Source organism: Phyllostomus hastatus, unplaced genomic scaffold (assembly GCF_019186645.2).
Source record: "Phyllostomus hastatus isolate PE091 unplaced genomic scaffold, TTU_PhHast_1.1 phas_scaffold_385, whole genome shotgun sequence".
Classification (NCBI taxonomy): Eukaryota; Metazoa; Chordata; class Mammalia; order Chiroptera; family Phyllostomidae; genus Phyllostomus; species Phyllostomus hastatus.
The window spans coordinates 13,542,348-13,561,560 of NW_025334026.1; the positions used below are offsets into that span (position 1 = coordinate 13,542,348).

Sequence of the window (19,213 nt, forward strand, 5' to 3'; positions counted from 1 at the left end):
AAGATATAACTCTTGGGGTAAACTAGGTAAAACATACATCCAAAATCTCTGTATTATTTTTGCAATTTCTTGTGAATCTATAAATATTTTTTTAAAAATTTCTTTAGGCTGCCCTGGCTGGTGTGGCTCAGTGGATTGAGTGCCAGCCTGCAAACCAAAGGGTCACCAATTCAATTCCCAGTCAGGGCACATTTCTGGGTTGCAGGCTAGGCCCCCAGTGGGAGGCATGTGGGAGGCAACAACACAATGATATTTCTCCCCCTCTCTCCCTCCTTCCCTTCCCCTCTGCCTAAAAATAAATAAATAAAATCTTCAAAAAAATTTCTTTAGGTTATATAGACATAGACATTGTAGGGTTGGTGGGTAGATAATATTCACGTTTCATTAATTTAAAAAGAAAAAAAAACAACCAAGACGAAGGCATTTCATTTACCCAGAACCAACAGGCTATGAGGTGTTACACCGAATTTTCCAAGTAACATAAACTTACCTGTCCAAGTAACGTTCAAACATTTGATGGGCATTTAGCCAAAATATATTAAAATTGTCCATGGGATTTTTTCTGCACGAAAACATAAAGGCAGAATTCAATACTGGGATTGGTTCGGGGAGTGGGGCCCTACCAGGAAGTTGGCTGCAAATATAGACTCAGTTTCTTTTCTTTGAAGAAAGTCAGGTTTATAGAGTAACAATGAGCAGGTCAAATCTTTACCAAAAACCAAAAAACCTTTATTAAACAAAACTCTGGTGGAAAAACCTCTTCCTCTCCCCCAGGCCCATGGATCCTTCTGTTGAGAAATCCTCCAGGCTCTGCCAAGGACGACAGGGCCAATGGCAGGGTCCAAGTGTCCTTGGGTTAAAAACTCGGCAGTCACAACCGTTGTCAAGGTTTCAGTAAAGAAATATATTTTTGCACCCATTTTTCCTTCGGTTCTGCACAGACTCTCAGGCCTCTTTTGGTAGTGAATCTGCGGGAGAGAGGCGCTGATGGTCAGTACTGAGAAGGGATGGGGGGCCAGCCGCCTGCCTCAGCTTCTAGCCTTGCCACGCCTCTGTCACCCTCTCTTTGCTCCCTTTTCTGGTCCTGGCCCGCCCTCCTCTCCGATACATGCTTTCTGCTGGAAACATGTTTCTCGGCCCACCCGCCAGCGAAGCATTTTCCAACAGCTCTAGTCTGAAGCATGTAACCTGTACCCTGCCTCTTAACTGTTTTATTTTAATCTAACAACTTTATTGAGATGTAATTCACACACAATGCAGTTCACTCATTTAAAGGGTATAATGATCACTCAATGGTTTTTAGCATATACATGCAAGACACAACCATCACCACTACAATTTTAGAACATTTGCATCACCCCAGAAAGGGAACTTATATGGCTTATGCCACTTAATTTTTTTACTTTTTAGTAGACAGAGAGAAAGGAAGAAAGGGGGGTGGAATATCAATTTCTTGGTTGACTTATTAATGCATTTATTGGCTGAATTTTGTATGTGCCCTGACTGGGAGTCAAACCTGCAACCTTGGCATATCGGGAGGATGCTCTAACCAACTGAGCTACCCAGCCAGGGCTGCCATTTAATTGTTAATCACATTATCATAGGCTGTTTGCCATGACTTCTTGTATATGATTCCTGATTCTTGCTGTGATCTCAGTAAGAAGTGGGGTTGTGGTTAATGTCCCTGAATCTCCTTCAGCCTCCCTGAGAGCCTAGACCCTGTCATTCTAGCCTGGAGTACCTTGCAGAGCCCAACAGAGTTTATAGGGCTCTCAGGAAGGCCCCAGTACACGCAGGGGAGAAGAGCCAGGAGAATGAGAAAATAAGACAGAGGAAGTGCTTTCTGGATGTATGAAAGCATGCCATTACTCCTATTGAGAGATGGGGGTCTCTGTCCTCACCTCTTGAATTTAGGCCAGCCTTAGGGACTGGTCAACCAACAGAGTGTGGCAGAAGTGACACTATGTGACTTCATAGGCTAAGTCAGAAAAGATGGTGGAGCTTCTTGGTTTATTGGATTACTTATGCTGGAGCCTTGAACCACCTTGTAAGGAGTCCTACCAGCCAGATCACCAGACTGTGAGGAAGCCTAAACTAGCCCAACAGAGAGGCTCCAAAGAGAGAGACATGCCACCAGCCCCAGCTGTCCCATCTCCAGTACCATCTGACTTCAACCATCCAGCCAAGCTGTCCTGGAAATTCAGACCCACAAAAACCGTGAAGAGATAAGAAACAGGTCATTGTTGATTAAGCCCCTAAGTTTTGGGGTAGTTTGTTAAGCAGCCATAGATAACCGACATAAGCCTCTCACCTTCTTTTTACAAATGTGGGAAATTGACTTGCCCAAGGTCACACACACAGCTTGTCCTTGTAAGTGACAGAGCCACTGCTTTGAGCCCACCTCAGGGCTCTTTGCCAGCTGTCAGTTAAGTGTTGATGACTCTAAAGCTCCAGAAAGCCAACTGAGACACAAAGAAGACCCAGGACATCCTGAGCCCCAGGGTACCCCCTTCATATCTAAGCACTTGAGTATCTTTTCCTGGTCCTTAACTTCTCAATGGCAGACGGGTTGGCCTCTGAAGACCCTTCTTTCCCCTTCTGCACTATTCTCTCAGGCTCAGAAACCTCGTGTCCCGGGAAGAGTGACCTGCCCCTCCCTGTGTATTTGCACTTAAAGATGTTTTTGTTGAATGCTGGTAACCTGGATTGTCACCCTGCCCACGAATGTGGCAGCAACATGGCCAGATTCTGCCACTGACGGAACTTTTGTCAAACATTCCCTGTGTGTAGGCACAGTACTGAGTGCCTTGCGTGCATTATCTCACTTAGTCCTGCCAGAGGCTCTGTGAGGCGTGTGTCCCCTCTCCTGCTACCAATGAGCCTGGCCTGGCCTGGCTCCTATTTACCCGTCTGCCTTGTCGAAGACATGTTCATCCTCCCCCCACTCACCTGCTGCTCCTTCTGCCTGGTACATCCCTGCTCCTTCCTGCCCCCTTGACCTGGGCCACTCTCACTGGTCTTCATGGTCTCAATGTAAATGTCACTTCCTCAGGGGGACCTCCTGACATTGAGCAAGGTCCTACTGTGACTACAATGAGGAGTGGCAGAATATGCCACCCCAAAATATGCCACTTTGGCATAAAGATTATTTTTAGCTAAAGGCACTTTAAAAAATCAGGTGCAAGAGGGGCTCTCTGACCTCCTTTCTTCCTGGAAACAGGAGATAAAACTCTCATGTAAAAAAATGTCCACCGTACCAGTAAAAAAGAAGCATTTTTGTTATCAGAGATAGGGAGTCAGGCCAAGGCAATTCTGCAGAAACAGACCTTGTCAAAATAACTCTCACCATCCTTCAGCCACCACCCCCCCATATATTTTAGATACTTTTCTACAAGTTGCCTCTCTTTGTTCAACTTAGTATAAATGCATTTAGGTTTTGCCACATTTTTTTTTGTTGGGGGGTCTTCATTTCCCTATGAGGGCTCCTGTGTATGTGTAAAAATCTGTATGCTTCTCTCCTGTTCATCTGTCTGTGTCAATTTAATTCTCAGGCCCAGCCTAAGAGGGCAGAGATAAAGTTTTGCCTTCCCTACAGTGACAGCTCCCTCCTGCTCTCCTTCCTGCTGTGCCTTTCAAGCATCCATCACAAGTGTGATTATCTATTTTGTGCAAATATCTTTTAATGACCCCTTTCTTATGCTAGATGTAAGGTCTATAGGGCTCTTATTTTCTCTTTTAAACTCAGTACTTAACACAGCCTGGCACACGGTATGGAAGTTAGGAAATCAAAGCTCAGACTCATATTTGTTACATTTGTCAGAGGCAGGGTGATAAACCAAGTTACCAGGTTTCCACGCGGAGGCTCATCTTGGTACTGTAGGAGACTGCCTTCTACCCACCCAATTACGTGGCTGGCAGGGACCCTAAAAGCCCAAATGAGAAATACTCACATCACAGCCTCCTGGGGACAGCTGCTCCTAGTGAATTCATAGCTTCGCACCAATTTCCAGGGAAGGATCTTTGGGCTGAATCGTAAGCAGCAGTATTTGGCCACATCACTGCCACCTAAAAAAAAGGGAGAGGAAGGAGATTGGAGACACCTCTTTGTTTCTACTCCTAGTCATCCCTGGAAGCAATGTGTGGCAGCTACATACGTGTGGCAGTTCCAAGGTGGACACTCAGGATGAAAAGTAGGAGCACAAGGGAAGCCGCAGGGAAGCTCTTCATCGTGCTCCAAGCTGAGCCCTTCACAGCCTTCTCCTCAATTCCTCTTGTCTAAACAGCCCCCCTCTTGTAGGGCTTAGCAGTCCCTGAAGGTGATTCCAGATGATCTTGTGGTTGAGAATTTGACACCAGTATAAATGAGGAAGCTGATACCCTTAAGAAGAATATTAAAAAGTGAGGCAATGTCATCTAGAGGAAGGGGAGGAGCCAGTTTGTAACCGAATCACTTGACCCAGTGTTAGGTCACTGCTCCCTTGTTTGAAAAGGAAACACAAAGAAAACAAAAGAATAATTCCAGTGAACTGGCTGAAATTCCTTTACAATAAAATTAGTTGTTCCTGAGAAATTTCTGGCTCTTGGGCTGAAGCTTTCTTTGCTTTATAAACATTGCTTTTCTCTTGGTGAGGTCTGGGCAGTCTCAGGACATGTATGTAGGGCAGCCTGACCATGACAATGGACATCTAAGAACAAAGCTCCAGGCATATGCCTGCTGTGTTCTTAGTGTCACACATCACCCCCTACAGAGTGCCAGAGCTGCTTGGGGGCACCCAGAACTATCTCATCTGGTTTAGAGGATCAAAAGCCTTGATAGGACACTACAATTGCCTAGAGTCTGAAAGATAGACATCTTCCCAGTCCCTGCTTTGCGCCTCTTGAGTCAGGCTCTTTGGTGAGGGGGTTGGGGAGTGGAGGGTAGAGGAATCTATATTTTAACCAGGTTTGGCTGAGACTTCCGGCCAAGGTGGAGGCATAGGTAGATACACTGTGCCTCCTTTCATAATCAAAAGGACAACAAATTGAAAAACAAAAAATAACCACAACTGCCAGAAAATTGAACTGTATGAAAATCCAATAGCCAAGGAGTTAAAGAAGAAACATTCATCCAGACTGGTAGGAGGGGTGGAATGGGCCAGGGTGGAGATGATGTGCAGCAGGGCAGCAACTGAAGCACTGGGTGCTCCCACATTTGCATGTGTATAAATCTGGAGGAACAACTGAGGAGTGAGACTAATCACACAACCCAGGATTCTAGCAAGGGTAAATAAAGCTTCAAAACCTCTGGCTGTAAAAATCTGTGTGGGTTGTGGCAGCAGGAGAAACTCCCAGACTCTCAGGAAAGTTCGTTGGAGAGACCCATAGAATCCTAGAAAGGTATACAAACCCACACACCTGGAAATCAGCATCTGAAAGAGCACAATCTGTTTGTGGGTAGTGGGGGAAGTTACTGAAAGCTTCCAAGAGCTGAGCAATAAGCATTGTTTCCTCTTGGATCCCTCCCCTACACACAGTGCCACAACAAAGCTAAGAGGGTTGCCCTGCCCTGACAAATACCTAAGGCTCTGCCCCTTACAATGTAGCAGTTGTGCTGAGACAAAAAATATGGCCAAAATGAAAGAACAGCTCAAACCTCCAAAAATAGAACTAAGTGATGAAGAGATAGCCAACCTATCAGATTCAGAGTTCAAAACACTGGTAACCAAGATGCTCACACAAAGTATTGAGTATGGTCACAAAATAGAGGAAAAAGTGAAGGCTACGCAAAGCCAAATGAAGAAAAATATACAGGGAACCAACAGTGAAGGGAAGGAAACTGAGACTCAAATCAATGATTTGGAACAAAAGGAAGAAATAAACATTCAACCAGAATAGAATGAAGAAACAAGAATTCAAAAAAATGAGGAGAGGCTTAGGAACCTCCAGGACATCTTTAAATATTCCAACATCTGAATTGTAGGGGTACCAGAAGGAGAAGAGAAAGAGCAAGAAGTTGAAAACTTATTTGAACAAATGATGTAGGAGAACTTCCCCCATCTGGCAAAAGAAATAGACTTTCAGAAAGTCCAGGAAGCTCAGAGAGTCCCAAAGAAGTTGGACCCAAGGAGGAACACACCAAAACACATCATAATTACATTACCCAAGATTAAAGATAAGGAGAGAATCTTAAAACAGCAAGAGAAAAGGAGACAGTTACCTATAAAGGAGTTCCTGTGAGACTATCAGATGATTTCTCAAAAGAAACCTGCAGGCAAGAAGGGGCTGGAAAGAAGTATTCCAAATCATGAAAGGCAAGGACCTACATCCCAGATTGCTCTATCCAGCAAAGCTCTCATTTAGAATGGAAGGGGAGATAAAGTGCTTCTCAGATGATGTCAAGTTCAAGGAGTTCATCATCACCAAGCCCTTATTATATGAAATGTTAAAGGGACTTATCTAAGAAGAAGATCAAAACTGTGAACAGTAAAATGACAACAAACTCACACTTATCAACAATGGAACCTAAAAAAAAAAGGAAGAAAACAAACCAAGCAAACAACTAGAACAGGAGCAGAATTTCAGAAATGGAGATCACATGGAGGGTTATCAGTGGGGAGGCAGGAGAATGGGGGAAAAGGGACAGGGAATAAGAAGCGTAAATGGTAAGTACAAAATAGACAGGGGGAGGTTAGGAATAGTATAGGAAATGCTGAAGCCAAAGAACTTATATATACAACTCATGGACATGAACTAAGGGTGGAGGGAATGCTGGTGGGAGGGGTGCAGAGCAGAGGTAGATAAAGGGGAGAAAACATTGAGACAATTGTAAGAGCATAATTAATAAAATATATTTTAAAAAATATTTGGCTGAAATGAAGAAAGTGAGTTTTAAAAAAGGGCAGTGACTTTTGCCAGAAGAGTCTCAGGAAGGGATAGATGGGGTTTTTAAATCCTTGTTTCATAACTGTTCTCAGTCACCCCTACCCCTGATATGACCCTGGACTTACAGCATTTTAATTTAAGCCCTGGCTGGTATGGCTGAGTGGCTAGAGCGTCATTCTGTAACCGAAGAGTTCCAGATTCGATTCCCGGTCAGGGCACATACCTGGGTTGCTGGCCAGGTCCCCAGTGGGGGCACATGTGAGAGGCAACCACACATTGATGTTTCTCTCCCTCTTTCTCCCTCCCTTCCCCTCTCTCTAAAAATAAATGAATAAAACCTTTTTTAAAAAATTAGCTGAAATCTTCCCTGGCTGGTGTGGCTCAGTGGATTGAATACCAGCCTGTGAACCAAAGGGTCGCCAGTTTGATGGCCAGTCAGGGCACATGCCTGGGCTGCAGGCCAGGTCCCCAGTGAGGGGTACACAAAAGGCAACCACACATTGATGTTTTTCTCTTTCCCCTCTGTCTAAAAATAAATAAATAAAATCTTAAAAAAAGTTTAGCTGAAATCTATATTTCCGTTGCTTTTACTTATTGACCCAATTTTATACAAAAAAAGCGCCTAATTTCTATTCCTTTTTTATGGGTAGATTTCGGCAGATTTGTAAACCATTGTTTCAGTTTGGGTTTCCCTAGAACAGGCCGTGAGAGAAGGATTCTGGTGTAAGCAATTCCGGAGACGAGAGACGTGAGGCCAGAATGAGCCAGTTAGAGGAGGGGGAAGCAGGGAGCGAGGGAAGAGCAAGTGCCAATACAAGGCAGGTTATCCAGCAGGCTACCGGTACAAGCAGCTCCAGCCCAGTTTCACTATGGGGAGCCGGGGCAGAACCAGCCTGAGTCAGCCAAATTGCGTGATGAGGAAGTGGGGACATTAACCCCCCAGCCCTCTGGATGGCATTTGCTGCAGGCTGTGCCTCCCATTTGTGGTTTATCCTCTGAGTAGGCTGAGCATGCATGCTCTGTGATTAGGAAAAAGGCCCTGAGGCTGCATCTGGGGGTTCTGCAATGAGCAGACTTTGGCTCACAGAGGGAACCAGGAGAGGCTGTGGGTGAGACCCCAACAGCACTTTCCACAGCCATTATCATGTTTGTCCTGAATGTTCTGTTCCTTAGGCAACACCGCCCCTGCCCCCCACCGCCCGCCATGCCTTCAGTTCATCCCCAGCCATCCTGCCACCGTGCACACCAGTCTCTGCTTAAAGGAACAGTTAACTGTGTGCTGGGAACCCACATGCTTTGTGAACGGGACACACACACACTAACTACAAGAGGGTGATAAACAGCTGGTAAGTTGGACTACATAAAATTTAGAAGTTTTATTCATTAGAAGACACCAATAGAAGAGTGAAAAGTAATCTGCAGTTTGGAAGATGTTTTCAGTGCATCTGTACTAGTTGAATAGTGTCCCCCCAATTCACAGCCACCCAGAACATCAGACTGTTACCTTATCTGGAAAAGAGGGACTTGACTGTTGTTGGTGGAGGAGTTTATATTAGATTAGAGTGAGCTCTTGTGAAATTGTGATTTATAATGAGAATATATATTTAGTCTACATCCCCCGGCACACAGCTCCTACAATCCTTGGAGTTTTCTGAGTGGTCAAAGAAATGGGAGCATCTTTTTTTATAATATTTGGCCTTTTATTCTCAGCTTATGAAACAGCACCAAAGCAATGAAGGTGAAAGGAGTGTCTTGTTATTCATAAAAAGTCCCTCTCGACCATACCTTTTAACTTTACTTTTTATTTTTTTAATTTATATTTTTTTATTGATTTTATTTTTTAATTTATTTTTATAGAGGGGAAGAGAGGGAGAAAGAGAGGGAAAGAAACATCAATGTGTGGTTGCCTCTCATATGCCCCCTGCTGGGGACCTGGCCCACAACACAGGTATGTGTTCTGACTGGGAATTGAACCTGTGGCCCTTTGGTTCACAGGCAAGAGCTCAATTCACTGAGCCACACCAGCCAGGGCTTTTTTTTTTTTTTCCAACCACACCTTTTATTTTAATCATGTAATTTCTGGAAAGCCCCTAGGTGACCACAGGACGAGGACAGGTTGCCAGGGGAACCAATCCTGTGATTATAAGGTTGGAATTTTCAGCCCTCTCCCTAATTTCCAGGGAAGGGAGAGGAGCTGGAGGTTAAATTAATCTCTAGTGGCCAATGATTTAATCAATCCTGCCTACATAATAACGCTTCCACAAAACTCTCAGAAGAACAGAGTTCAGAGAATTTCTAGGCTGGTGAACACGGGGAGCTGCTGGGAGGGTGGGAGCCCAGAGAGGGCATGGATGGAAGCTCAGGGCCCTCCCCATCCCTTGTCCTGTGCATCTCTTCCATCCGTCGGTTCCTGAGTCACGTCTTTATAAGAAACTAGTGTCTAAGCACAGCCCCCACCCCCTGAAGTGACGATGGCTGACTTTCTGAGTGCGCTTTTTCCAGCGTCCCCCTGAGCATTTGGGTCTTTCTTTGCCTTTCCACAGGGACTTTAAGTCGTGGGTGGCAAGATGGTGGGGGCTGAGATCCCTCGTGTGCGGGCGTGCACGTGTGTGTCCTGTGTCTCCCAGGCCAGCAGGGGCCCGCCCCCCGCCAAGCCCAGTTTCTGTTCTCATCCCCCTGACAAGGACACAGGGTGGGTGGTAACATCTGTGTCCCCCAAGAAGGGCACCAGGGTATCCTCGCCACCACTGACCCCTCAGACTGTCATCATCCTGTGGCAGCCCTGTTCCCCTTTCCTGGACACTCCTTCCAAAAGGCATCTGGCTCCCGGATTATAAATGAAATCCCTGGTTCTGACCTTCCCTGGGGGCTGCCTCTCCTGCATCCTGCCTCTCCGAGCAGGAGCCCGGGTAAAGGCTGGACCTTGGATTTATCCGTCCCTCCTTTTGTTTTTTTGTTAACACCTCTTTTTGTTTGTTTGTTTTCTCCATGTGTGTTATTACCTAATTTATTACCTCCATTCCCCCTTTTTTCTTTTCTTTTTTAAATTAAAGAGCAAAGCTCTTTATAGCTTTGTGCTTTAAAAAACTGAAAAAAAAATACTGAAGAACTTTGGGGGGAATTTTGTACGTTTTTCCTTTGCAAATATTGGACTTTTTAAAGCTTTATTGTGGTTAATTTGAAGTAATAAAGTAGACAAGGATAAAGTAAAAAAAAAAAAGAAACTAGTGTCTACTAAGTAACTCTAGTTTTCCTGAGTTCTTTGAGTCACTCTAGCAAATTATTGATCCTGAGGAGGGAGTCCTGGGAACCTTTGAACCACCGTAGGTTGGTCAGAAGCACAGGTAACAACCTGGACTTGTGATTGGCCTCTGAAGCTGGGGCAGCCTTGAGGGACTGAGCCCTTTGCCTAAGACAGGGGCATCAAACTCATTTTCACCACAGGTCACATCAGCCTCAAGGTTGCCTTCAAAGGGCCGAAATAATTTTAGGACTGTATAAAGGTAACTACTCCTTGACTGTTAAGGAGTTGAAATTACATTCAGCCCTTTGAAGGCAACTGCAAGGCTGATGTGGCCCCGGTGAAAATGAGTTTGACACCCCTGCTCTAAAGTGTCCGATGTTATCTTGAGGCAGATAGTGTCAGAATTGAGTTCAATGGTAAGGATACTCAGCCAGTGTGTGAGAATTACTTGGTGAGGAAAACCTCCTCACATCAGGTGTTATAAGTAAAGTATTAAGAGTAGAATGTTTGCTCCAGCTGATGTGGTTCAGTGGACTGAGTGCCGGCCTGTGAACCAAAGGGTTGCTGGTTTGATTCCCAGTCAGGGCACGTGCCTGGGTTGCAGGGCCAGGTCCCCAGTGGGGGCCAGGTGAGAGGCAACCACATATTAATGTTTCTCTCCCTTTCTTTCTCCCTCCCTTCCCCTCTGTCTACAAATAAATAAAATCTTAAAAAAAAAAAGAGTAGAGTGTTGTGTTGAGTAGACAGAAAAGAGAAGAGTATCTTTATAAGAAGTCCATGCCAAGAGACAGGGACACAAGGAAGAAGTCCCCACAAGAATGGAGGCAGAGACTGGAGTCATGCATCTACTTACAAGCGAGGAGCATCCAGGATGGCCAGGAGCCATGAAAGGATAGAGAGAGGCGAGGGGGCATCCTCCCCCAGGGCCTTCAGAGGGAGCCCAGCCCGGCCAACACCTTGGCTTCAGACTTCTACCCTCCGGAACCATGACAGAATACATTTCTGTTGTTTTAAGCCACCAGCTTTGTGGTAATTGTTTAAGAAGCTCTAGGAAACTAATATAACATGTATTTGTAAAAGGGCTAAAATTGAGAATATATAAAGAACATTGCAACTCAACAAGAAAGACAGCCCAATAGGAAAATAGCTGATACTGAGACAGTTTAAAAAAGAAGAAACCCAAACAATGAATGGAAAGGGGCTTGATTAGAGAAACAGTCAGAGAAATGCAACTTAAACCCCAATGTGATCCTTCTTCCCTGTACCCACCAGAATGGCGAAAGAGAGAAAGATGGAAAATACCAAATGTCAATGAGGATATGGTGCACGGGAAGCTCACATACTGCTGGTGGGAGAGGAAGACTATTATTGGCAGCATTCAACTGAAGCTGGACAGGCACACACTCCGCAACCCAGCAGTTCCTCTTCCAGGCGCATACGCAACAGTGATGCGCCCACATGTCCACCGAAGCCACTGTTTGTAATAGCACCGACCTGGAAACCACTGAAATACCCATCACCAGTAGAATGGAAAACAGGTCTTGGCTTATGAACAGAATACAACACCACAGACTGACAACTCTGTGTGTGTGTGGTGTGGGGAGTGGTTAGTGGGGTGGGGGGATTGAGCAAAAAAGACAAAGAACTCATGGATGCGGACAACAGTGCAGTGATTGTCGGGGACGGGGTGGAGCTGGAAGAGGAAATGGGGGGATAAATGGTAACGGAAAATGCAGAAAAAAATGGAAAAATACAATACAAATAAATAAAATAAAATGAAATGAAAAACATGGTCTAATACTATGCAACAATGAGAATGAATTATAATTACATGTAACTATGTAGACGTATCTCATGACCTAATGATGAAGAAAGGAAGCAAGATACAAAAGAGAAATATTGTAGGATGCCATGGGTATCAAGTATCAAACAAGCAAAACTAGCCTACAGTGGTGGTAGTCGGAACAGTGGTTACCCTTTGGGGAGAGCACTGGGAAGGGAGGCCCAGGGGGAGCCCTGGGGGTTCGTGTGCTGTCCCTGGATCTAGGCGCTGGTGCACCCATTCACCCTCCTGAAAACTCACTGAGCTGTACTCTTAGGAACTGTGTACTTTTCTGTTTGTATACTATATTTCAATAAATTAGTGAAGGGGAAGGAAATAATATGGTAAATAAAACAAAACAAGTAATTCTGCAGTTAAGGAAAGGTTTTACTAGAGCCTTGGCCTTCCCTTTCCCTTCCTTCCTCCTCCCCACTCCAAGGACAACGCAGCTGGCGCTGGCGACCCTGTCAGCCCACATCCCCTCGCACTGTCTCTGCTCCCCACTTTCAAACTCTGCCAGAGCCCCCACCAACCGCCAGACTCTCCAGGGTCTGCCTTTGCTGCCACACTCCCTGGGATCTGAAGTTAAGACCTCTTCTTAGCTTCAATAACTGTATCTTCAAAAACCCTACTTCCAGACAAGTTCACGTTCTGAGGTTCTGGGTGGGCATGACTTTTGGGGGGGATATGACTCAATAGATCAGTACAGATCTATTAGAAAACTCTCCCATCCTGTAGATTGCTTTTCCACTTTTTTATTAGTATCTTCTAATGAATGTAAGTTCCAAATTTTAATGGGGCTCACTTTATCAACTTTTTCCCTTTATGGTTAATAATTATTGCGTTTGTGAGACATCTGGGTCCCTTCAGCCAAGCAGCATGTCTATAAATGGGCTTCTGGTGAAACTCCTCCTTGGTTCTTATACACAAGGCTAGTCTGGCTGGGACCTTAAATGTGTCCTTAATGCCAGCCCATCACTAGCGACCCTGGATCCCGGTCTGCTCCCGACAGCCCTCTCCCTATGGTTGAAGCCCCTGACCACACCAAACAGCCAGCCGGCTGGGCTCCTGCCGCATGTGTATGGATCACTGAGAACCCTCCATCCCAGGTGATCCGCACTGCCGTCAGCATTCCCTGCTGCTCTTGACCCTGTCCCCCAGTTGGGCCTACTGGTCTTCTATGGCCACAGGCACTGGGCTCAGGCAGCCTGACTTGTCTCTGCAGGCCTACCTTCCTTAGCTGGGTTGCTTCTCCCCCTTCCACTCCCCTCATTATGGACTGAACTGTGCTCCCCCCAAATTCATATATTGAAGCCTTATCCCCTGATGTGACTATATTTGGAAGTAGGATCTTCAAAGAGGTAATTATGGTTAAGGATGGGCCCTGATCCAATAGGATTAGTGTCTTTATAGGAAGGAGAAGAGATACCACAGATGCACATGAACAGAGAAAAGACCATGTGAGGACAACACAGCAAGTAGTTAGTCATCTGCAAGGCAAGGAGAGAGGCCTCAGGAGAAATTAACCCTGTGGACACCCTGATCTTAAACTTTCATTCTCTGGAACTGTGTAAAATTAAATTTCTGTTTGTTAAGCCACCCAGTCTGTGGTATTTGGTTACAGCATCCCGAGCTGAGTAATACAACCCACACCCTTGTGAGTGGGCTCCTCCCACCATCCCTCATATCCAGGGTTGAGTTCTCCCAGAAGCAGATGCTGAGCTTCTGGGAGGAGATCACAGGAACTACACTGGGGTGGGGTGACAGAGGGGAAGGCAGCCAGTAGAGGAAGGTGCTTTATCAAGCAGGTTACCACTGGGGACAACTGGGGCTCAGCCCTGCCCGAGATCTCTGGACACAGACCGGAGTCCTGCAACTGAGGGCAAGAAAGCCGGGCCCTCATCCTCCACCTCCCCTCACCGCTGGCTGAGGGCACTGGGACCTGCCTGCCCTGTGCGTGGGCCAAGAGGGAGCCCTAACGTTAGGGTTAGGGTTAGGGTTAGGATTAGGGGTAGGTTTAGGGTTAGGGAGCCCTCCGATGGAGGATTTAGGTGCCTGTGATGATGGCTGGAGGGAACAGTGAAAATGGAAGGGTGAGTGCTGACAGGGTGTGGGCTGGCACTGCCAGTGTCTGCTCCATGTGCACTAGTGGGTCAGGGCAGAATATCCTCTGGTGGGGGACAGAATGTCCCATTATGCGTCTGCAAAGACTCACCCTCTGGGCTTATGACCCATGGCACCTACTCAGGGAAGCTTTCCTCCATCCTCCCTTCCAAGCTGGATTGTGTGGCCCTCCTCCACTCCCAGACAACGTTGTGCCGTGTTGAATTACAGAGCCGCAGCAGTAACATCCCTTCTTCACGCTCATCAGCTTCCCTGTCCGCCTTCCATCCTGGATGGTGGTTTTTTACATTCATTCCTTCACTGACTTGTCCATTCAACAAACATTTTTTTTTATGCTCCCTGCATTGTGCCAGATGCTCAGATCAAGAGGTAAACTTGACAGATGTGGTCCCTGCTGTATATACACTGGCAGTATATATTTACTAGAGGGAACTGACATTAAACAGAAAACAATTACCCAATAAATTATTAATTATATCTGGGGTGTGCACTTTGATGGAGAATCACAGTGAGCTTGGAGAATGTAAACTGAGGGAATTGGAATGAGGCTAGGGGTTAGAAAAGTCTTCCTTTAAAGTGACCTTTGCACTTAGCCGTGAAGCACAAGTTGCTGGTTATTCTCCATTTGCATGCCCCTGTGCATATACATGTGCGCAAGTACATACCTTGTCTCTGCAACTCATCATTCTCTACCCTCCTCTGCCCTGAGAAGTGCTGGGAATATGACCTCCATAAACAGCATCTTCAAGCTTCCTGACCCTCCCCTCTGGCTGCCTCCTAGATTCTGCTTGTCCTGCTCCCTCCCTGCCTGGTCATAGCTCTGGCAGTGGTCTGTGTTTCTCCATGGCCCCAGCTCCTGTGGGGCAATTCCTTTGCTGCAGCCGTAGCTCTCTCTGGCTCTCTGGGCTCCGTAGCCTCTAATATTATTCTTGCCCATGCCCCTTATGCCTAAAGGTGGTGGCATTTACTTGCTGTGCTCGTCTTTGGCTGCCTCACCATCCCTATGTACTCTTGAACACTGCTGCAGATCCCTGTACGCTTTCCTTTTATTAAAGTTTCTTTCTCTACACCCTTTTGCATTTGTTGTATGGATTCTACTCAGACCCTGACTGGAAAGAAAACAACTAAATAGGACAGAGAAAGCATTCCAGGGAGAGTGAATGCACACACAAAGGCCTTGTGGCAGCAGACAGCAGAGCATATTCGAGGAACTGAAAGGAAGCTGGCACAGTTGGGGCAGAGAGAAGGCGTGGGAGGTGGAACAGGCTGCGTCCGGGTCAGGCAGGACCCTGCCCAGCAGCAGCTAACACTTGGGGCTGACTGTGTGCCAGGCACCGTTCCGTGGTGCTTCACCCATGTGAGCTCCTGACACAGCGCTATATGGCAGGTGTGTTACTAGTCTCTTTTTATGGATGAGGAAACTGAGGCACACCTGGTAATTGGCGAGACCAGGATACGAATGCAGGTAGTCTAGCTCCAAAGCCCATGTTCTTTATCTCCAGGCCCAGGGTTTTATGGAGGCTAAAGCTTTCTCAGTCTGAAGGCCCTCCTTTAAAAAAAAAAAAAAAAAGACACAAAGCTACTAAATGAGGTGCAGAGCTCTGGAAGGGGCCATGCAAGTCAGAGGCCCTGAGATAGCCGACAAACAGCTGACATTTGACACAGTCAGGACGGATGAGATGCGTCTGCACAGCAGAGGTGACTGTGGCCGGATTTCCTGTCTATCTCTTCCCGTATGCCTGTCCCTGCTAGCATCAGGTGGTGAGAGTTTTGGACACCTGTGCTTTATAACAAAAAACTCTGCATGATGCCTCTGATTCTGCATGAAATGACTTGCTGACCACAGAATAGAGACCCCTAGCAACCCTAATGCTGCCTGTTTCCCTCACCTGGGAAGTTAAGTACAAAATGAAACTATGGGCAGACCAACTGCCGGAACACTGAAGGAAGCTGTTGCTAGGAATGTTTCTTAGGAAGTCACCACCTGAGAGCTTAAGATTTATTAGAGCCACTACCCTTCCCATACCCTGGACAGGAGTGTATAGAAACAAGGAGTTTTAGTTGAGAATAATAATCTCGATACATGGAAACGAACACAAAACATGCCCCCCATGCAAGATGTATAAATAAAAAAACCTAGGCAAAAATACAGTTACCTAATTGAGACAAATTTAATCTCAATGGATAATATTTGATTTTTATATATCTACAAATCACTCCTTGCACCCTTTTAATTTAGAGCAATTACTAGAATTTTAATAGACACCTAGTTACTAATTGGCACCTGAAAGTTTGTGCCCATATAGCTTCGTTGGCTATCTGATTAATGACCCTCTTGGTCAAAATAACCTTTGTTTAATATGGTTGATCTGTGGGACCTCCTGTACTTTTCGGTTATTTCTTTGTTTAACATGATTGATCTATAAAACCTTCTGTGTTTTTAGAAATAATTTCTATGGTAACCATTTTTGTTTTAATAATCACACTGTGCACTGAATGTTGTATAACCTTCCCTATAAAAATAAAGATTGATTTTTCTCAGAAAGTCAGTCAGGTCTAGAGAGCCTGGCTGTCCTCCAGCACTCCACCCGGTGTCTCATTTCGCCTGAGCCGTTCCTCCTTCGGGGACCCGGAGACCTGCCGAGGCTGGACCCCGGCAGGCTTCCTGAGCTTCCAAAAATCTGCACCCACTCTGCCCTACTGCCTCCTATACAGAGTGTGGGTCAAGCATTTTTTTCTTTATCCTAAATGCAAAAGGAAGACATTAATGAGTTTAAGCATGGGAATGCCAAGATTAGAGGAGGAATTTATAAAGATGACCACAGCTGTTGTAAGGGGGATGCACTAGAAAGAGACAAGGGAGTGTGTGGAAAACCAGTAAGAAGACTCTTTGTTTGTCTTCACAAGCCTGAGCACAGTATCTGGAATCCATTTGTTTCACAGATGTTTTCTGTGTCCTTACCAGGTGTCCAAGCACTACCCAGGGCTCTGGAGGTATGTGGTGGTCCAGACCCAGCCCAGCCCTTATCGAAGCTGAATGAGTGTAAATAAACCCCTGTCTGCTGTCCCAGTGAGACCTCAGTACAGGGGAGCAGGGAGAAACCGGACGGAGGCACAGTGTGCATTACAAGGGTTTTCCCAGCACTACGCAGCTCCCTCAAGAAGTATACAGTGTCCTGGTTTAGGTCTGTTAAAAATAAATACAGTCATGCACCACATAATGACGTTTTGGTCAATGATAAACCACTTCTACAACAGTGGTCCCATTAGATTATAACAGACCTGAAGTTTCTATGAGCAATGGAAGAATATGAGACTCGGGGATTTTTCTTCTCTGATGTCAGCAATACTTGGGCTGGGCTATAGATTCCCTCCTTCTCACAGCACATCCATTTTGAATGCATGTTAGTCAGTCTGACCTGTTTGAGTACAGAGAAGCCTGTCCCAGAATTACATATACTCTTTCTTTCTCTTTTAGGAATACCACAAAGTTCCTTAATCTGACCACTGCTCCAACATGCAGTAATCAAAACCACACTGCCCTGACGGCCCCTGTGTTGTTTCTTCTCGCTGCTGGTGCTCAGGCTGCCGTGCAGCCCCTCCCAATAGTCACTGCTACGGTAATTTATGTCTTACCATCCAGTTTCTCCTTGGTGTTTCCAATCCACCCAGCCCACATCCCTGTTCATGCTGCAGCACTGACAGCTTCAACATTCTATCTCTGACTCCGCTGGAAGGAAGCAGGGGGAGCACTTGAGGGATAGTGTTTATAAAGTCTACAGTCGAGCACAGCAGCGACTTTCAACTGGTGAGTCTCAAGAATTTTAAAACATGCAATACCTGACTTTAGTCAGGGGCACTGACCTCTTTTCCCTTAGATTGTAAAAAAAAAAAAAAAAGAAGAGAACGATCAACACAATAGCCATCTGGTGTGAATGAATCAAAATTATACTTAGTTTTTGTAAGATCAGCAAAAAATATATCTTTTGGTGTGCCATAGATTTTTAGTAATTTGTTTATGTGTGCCATGAGATGAAAAAGGGTGAAAATCACCCTGATTAGTGTGACTCAGTGGATTGAGAGCCGGCTTGTCAACCAAAAGGTCACAGGTTCAATTCCTAGTCAGGGCACATGTTTGGGTTGTGGGCCAGCTCCCTAGTTGCAGCTACACAAGACGGAACTGACTGATATTTTTCTCGCACATCCATGTTTCTCTCCCTCTCTTTCTCCCTCTATTCCCTTTTCTCTGAAAATAAGTGAAATCTTTGAGAGAGAGAGAGAGAGAAAGAGAAAGGAAGGAAGAAAGAAAGAAAGGAAGAAAGAAAGAAAGAAAGAAAGAAAGGAAGGAAGGAAGGAAGGAAGGAAGGAAGGAAGGAAGGAAGGAAGGAAGGAAGGAAGAGAAAGAAAGAAGTTGAAAATCACTGATGTACAATAATACCCTAGGCCTTCACATTCACTCACCACTGACTCACTCAGAGCAACTTCCAGTCCTGCAAGTTCCATTCAAGGTAAGTGCTCTATACAGGTATCATTAAAAAAATCTTTTATACCATATTTTTATTATAGCTTGTCTATGTTCAGGTATGTTTAGATACAGAAATACTTACCATTGGGTTACAGATGCCCACAGTATTCAGCACAGTAACACACTGTACAGGGTTGTAGCCTGGCAACAACAGGCTACACCACGCAGCCTAGGTGTGTGGTGCTACAGCGTCTCGGTGTGTGTTAGCGCACTCCAGAATGATCCCATACCAACAAAATCACCTAACAATGCCTTTCTCAGTGCCTCTCCCCATCATTAGTGATATGGGGCTGTAAAAGGAACCTCATTTAAAATGGAGCCCAGAAGCCCCGAAGGGGAGCTCTCACACACTACCACCCATGAGAAGGAAGAATTTCTCCTTGCCCCTTCAATCTTCACCTGAACCTCTTTAGCTGGCTGTCTTCAGGTTGGGCTCCTAGTTAAAGGCCAATCAATGAGAAACAGCACACTCAGCCAATGAGAAGCCATTACCCTCTGAACTCTTCAGAAATAGCCCCTCCCAACTTTCTCTTTCCACCCCCACCTCTGTTCTTCCCACCTGCCTACAGCAGTTTGCCAATAGTTTGCTTGTCCTGAACTGCAATTCTTCTGCTATTCCTGAATAAATCCATTGTAC

The 19,213-nt window shown here is 45.6% G+C and overlaps 1 protein-coding gene across 1 annotated transcript; it reads right to left on the reverse strand.

Moving 5' to 3' along the window:
* Nucleotides 1–733: 733 nt before the first annotated feature.
* On the reverse strand, nt 734–4,345 carry CCL26 (C-C motif chemokine ligand 26). Its single transcript, XM_045819600.1, has 3 exons — nt 4,155–4,345; nt 3,951–4,065; nt 734–968 (listed from the first exon to the last, which is right to left on the reverse strand). Exons 1-3 carry the CDS (start codon nt 4,225–4,227, stop codon nt 884–886), a joined length of 273 nt encoding a protein of 90 aa, XP_045675556.1. The 5' UTR covers nt 4,228–4,345; the 3' UTR covers nt 734–883.
* Between the last annotated feature and the right edge of the window lie 14,868 nt (nt 4,346–19,213).